The sequence below is a fragment of the Cyprinodon variegatus genome, unplaced genomic scaffold (genome assembly GCF_000732505.1).
Source record: "Cyprinodon variegatus isolate N-32 unplaced genomic scaffold, C_variegatus-1.0 Scaffold424, whole genome shotgun sequence".
Classification (NCBI taxonomy): Eukaryota; Metazoa; Chordata; class Actinopteri; order Cyprinodontiformes; family Cyprinodontidae; genus Cyprinodon; species Cyprinodon variegatus.
Window position 1 is genome coordinate 524535 of NW_015150877.1, and position 4874 is coordinate 529408.

At 34.9% G+C, this 4874-nt stretch overlaps 1 protein-coding gene across 2 annotated transcripts in view; it reads right to left on the bottom strand.

Annotated features, from left to right (window-relative positions):
- ergic3 (ERGIC and golgi 3) overlaps positions 1–4777 on the bottom strand; it is a 28000-nt gene extending 23223 nt beyond the window's left edge. For both annotated transcript variants that reach the window (XM_015388489.1, XM_015388490.1), the window contains exons 1-2: positions 4608–4777; positions 391–461 (exon numbers count right to left, since the gene is read on the bottom strand). In XM_015388489.1, coding sequence (XP_015243975.1) covers positions 391–461; positions 4608–4695 — 159 coding nt within the window. In that variant the 5' untranslated portion in view covers positions 4696–4777. The remainder of the gene's footprint in view (positions 1–390; positions 462–4607) is intronic.
- Positions 4778–4874: the final 97 nt, after the last annotated feature.

Sequence of the window (4874 nt, forward strand, 5' to 3'; positions counted from 1 at the left end):
CTGATAATATGCAGCTTCCCGCTGATAACAGCCGCCAAACCAGTCTGACAGGAAACCCTCACCTGGTGCTTTCAGGCGTTTTAGAGTTAAAGTTCAGCTTGCTGTGAGGTTCGCAGGAGGTCCGCTTAGAATCGGACTGAAAACAGCTGAAATGTTTCATCCTTTTGAAATAAAAAGCTGATAATCCCCCTCTGTGAACAGATTGTTGAAGAAAATCTCTGCACAACCGAGGATTAACAGATTTTCTGATAAATCTCTGCAGTTTTACATCTTTATAACACAACGAGAGGCAGTGGAACAATGGACTGAAGCAGACGTCCGAAAGGGGAAGCTGCAGCTTAGGCGCGGAAGGATTTAATCCCACAATCGACGGTCAGATGAGGAGCTCACCTCTTTAGTCAGGTAGTACTGCAGCTCTGAGACGAACAGGATCAGCATGATGATGCCACTGATGATGGTCACTGAGGAGAGACATGGAGCCATAACCGACGTTAAAGGAAAATCTAAACAGAAGTTTCTGTTAAATTCAGTTTGATCTAGGAAAATAAAAAAAACTTTATTTTCCGTTTGTTCCCATTTTGAAACCCTCGCCTCATTAACGAGAATAAAATCCATTAAATCCATTCATCCAATTTTTTTAGAAAAACTCACTGAAAATCAGAGATCTAGAAACTGCTTAGAATCAGGACAGAAACGCTGACATTTAGTCGGACCTTCCCACAAAGAATCAAGAATCATCTTTGACTTTTATCCGTTTTAAATTCCTAATTTAACATTTTGAACATCTATCCCTCTTTATTTTAAGAACGTCTGCATTCATGAAAGCTTTGATAGGAATAAACTTCCATTTAAACCTTGAAGGGCCAAAAGCCACAGAATTGATTGATCGTTTGACTTTACTGACCTCAAATTGGAGAAATTTACCCGTTAAATCAGCTAAAATAGTCAAAGAAGAAGAATGTGCTAAAGGAAGTTTAAAAAAACAATTGTAGGATGAAACAAGGGTTATTTCACAGGGTGTTTACATGCGTATTTATATAGATGGATATTTATATATACAGTTATTGCACTGGGTGTCAGCTATAGAGAAACAGGTTATTGCGCAGGGTATTAAATAGTAACAAGTTATCAGTGCTGTAGTGTTGCGTTGTAGAGTCTGTTTGCAGCAGGGATGAATCAATCAAATCACTGTTAACTCAGGGAAATTTGATATCTTTACTAGTTTAATTAACTTGTAATTAATACATTATTTGCAGTTTAAAATATTTAAAAGGAGAGGAGAACAGTTAAAATAAGTTAAAATGATATAAAATATAATTGTTGTGAAATCTGCATTTAAAAAAACAAACATAAAACACCAAATTATAAAAAAAAAAAAAACCTTTCCAGTATTTTCTCCTTTTTCAGGGACCCAGAAACTAAAGCTCGGGCTGCCACTGATATTAATACGGGGAATCGATCATTATGATCATTTATCCGCCTGCCTCTGAAATATCCAATATTATAAAGCTCATAGAAACACTTTGCTTCTCTCTGCTTTTGTTTAAAGTCTTAATTCAATTCAGTATATTTATATAGCGCCAATTCACAACACAAGTCATCTCAAGGCACTTTACAGTTCACCAGATCATTGTTGAATGGGAAATGGGTCAGTAGTTCACATATTGTTGTTAACTGTTGTTCTGTTGGAGAAATGTCACTTAATCAAACCTTTTCCATCATTCCAAATGATAAATAACCAATAAAAGTATAGATGGGTGAAGCTAATACAGTATCTGGTCATAATCGGTATCGCTCAACATCTGAATCTGCATTATTAAAGGTTTTATACAGGAATGAGTAACCCCAATTTAATGCTTTTTAATGCTCTTTTAATGCACTCATACATTTTTTTAATGCCATCAACAAGTACCCATGACTCTCATTCATTCATATATTATAACATGAAGAAATCCTCATCTTTACCGTCGACAGGCTGCAGCCGTGTCTCGAATTCCTCGTTTTTCAGCCACTTTTGTTGAAATTTGCATTTTCCTATTCTCTAGCTTTTTCTCCGCCTCGAGCGTAAAGTCGTATCCTAAGATACGACTTTACGATCGACGGGAAGCAGTTCCACGCAAAAATAGCGCGATATATCTGATGAAATTGTATTTATAATCTTTTTTTTTTTTAAATAAAGCATTTACAATAATCACATTTAATTAATTTAAATGCCAATTACTGCCTTAATTTAAAAATAACAATTTAATGACTTTAAATGATTTTTAATGACCCGTGGAAACCCTGTATTAGTATCATAAATGAAAAAGTTTTTTAAGGACTACTCATAACCAAAGTCACCATAAATATGTAACAAACAGTGAGTGGATGATCACAGGTTAACGGTTTATTGCACTGTTATAACAGGGTTTATATGAGTAACTCTAATTTAATGCTTTTTAATGCTCTTAAAAATCATTTTAATGCCATCAACAAGTACCTGTCGACAGGCTGCAGCCATGTCACACATTCCTCATTTTCCAGCCACTTTTGTTGAAATTCTTTCTAATTTTCTCGTTGAGACATTTTCTCATTCTCTAGCTTTTTTCTCCGCCTCGAGCTTCTTTTTCGGAACAAACGGCTTTACGATCAACGGTAAAAAGTACCACGCAAATATATCGCAATATATCTGAGGAAATAGTTTTTATCAACTTTTTATATTTTTAAATAAAGCATTTTAAATGCCACAATAATCATATTTAATTAATTTTAATGCTATTTAAGGCCTTAATTTAAAAAAATACTAATTTAATGACCCATAGAAACGCGGTATAAACTCTTCTACCTGGACTGGAAACACTAATGGGGTTTTCATTGTTGGGATAAGAAACTTTATCTGAATCTGCTGGTGAAGATTCTCAGTCATTCAGGTCGTCGTCATTCCCAAAGAAAAAGTTAAAATCAATCCACTGGATTTGTTTCCAAGTTTGAAGACGTTTCGCTTCCCATCCAGGAAGCTTTCAATTCAAAATGTCAGAAATAGGGCCGAGTTTGAGGCTTTTATACGGTAGCCCAACACATACCCTGAGTGACGGCGTGGGCGGCGAGATCCTCAGAGGAATATTAGAGATTGAACCAAGGCTGGAATCCCCAAACGTGCATCAATAGTTTATTAAATGCAAAGTTAAATCATTAGATGTCAAACCCTTTAAAATATGTACTCAGTGTCAGACAGCCAAGGACCCACACTAAGTTTGATCATTTTTAATCACTTCCTCCTTTAAAAGCTGTTGATCTTTCTGATGTTTGTTTTCTATGAAGCAATGAAAATTTGGGCTGATATCTGGTAGTAATATATTGATTTAATGGCTGATTAATGATAGATAGATGAAGGTTTTAACGTTAAAAGTGACCAGTGAGCGTTTCCAGATCCTGTGCTGCATCATTTTCACGCGGATACACAAATGGTGCTTTCATTTTAAGCCTTTTTTTCTTTTAAAAACAAAAATATAAAACCTCATACAGGACGCAAAAGTAACAAAAATATAGTTTCACAACATTTAAAATACTAAATGAGAAAATAAAAATATAGAAACAATATTAAGAACTTTAACATTTTTGGCAAATTCTATTAAATATTGTTGAATAAATAATTGTTTTAAGAAATACCTGGAAGAAAGGATTAAATTAGAAACTTCTCAATAATTAGGAGAAAATTATCTTTTTCATTTTCGTGCTCCGTTTATCTTTAGTTCATGTAGATTATAAAGATCACATTAGTTTGTTTATTCTGATAAACATCTTATCCCACAGCATGTGTTTATAGATTAAGACTTTAAAGGAGAGTTTTAAAGCAAAAACAGGTTTTATTTAACCACCACTGTTCCCAACAACCTCAATCAGTTCTTTCATTCATGCTGATTTTGGACAGTTTCTACCTTCAGTCAGTTAAATAACCTGCTGCTGTCATTCTGCACATCTCTGATGTTGCTGCTATTTTCAAATATCCTTTACTGGAAAAATGTCCATAGCTGCATATTGGTTATTTATTCTCCAGGTGAACAGTTTTATATTGTTAAAACACTTTACAGTACAGGATTTTAGTGTTTATATTTTAACTCTTCACTATTAAGTAATTCTTATACATTTTTCTAAGGTCCACATTTGTGTGACCATTTTCTGTATTTTTGTTTTTGCTGTAAACACCACAATTTCCCCCATAGTGGGAAAATAAAGGGATTTTCTATTAAACAATGAAAATAGATTTAAAAAATGTCTTGTTTGTGGTTTAGTCTTACAATTAACTGCATATTTAAAACTGCCGAGTTTAAAAAAGAAAAACTTGCAGATGTGAATAAAAGGTTAAAGATGTTTAATGATGTAAAACCTGATGTTTATATAAAATGAATTCTGACTGTGCTCTAGCTGAAGAATACATTAGAGTTCTATAGAATAAATTATTGAAAATAAATGTTCGTTTTCTGGTCATTAATGAATGAAAAATATTCTTAAGTGATTTAAAAGTGCATCCTGCAGCGTTTGATGTCTGTGAATGAGCGCCGCTGTCAGCAGCCCTGTTAGCAGCGGCAGCTAGCTCCCGGAGTGTCTGATCGGTTAAAGGCTCCTACCGGCCGCTCCTCCCCACGTCTTCACTCGGAAATCCTCCAGAGTTTTAGGAAAAGCGTCAAACTGCTTCAGTTTATTTAATGTGTCCATTTTCTCCGGCAGGAAATCCACCCGAACGCCACAGAACCTTATCGGAGCGCCCCTGCTCCCCAGAAACACATCGGTCCCTTTACTTCCGCAGCACGTGACGCGCGGTTCAGCCAATCAGCAGCAGACGCGTCAATTTCTATTTTTTTTTAACCTTTTCTTTTCACTAAGCTTTATTGAAA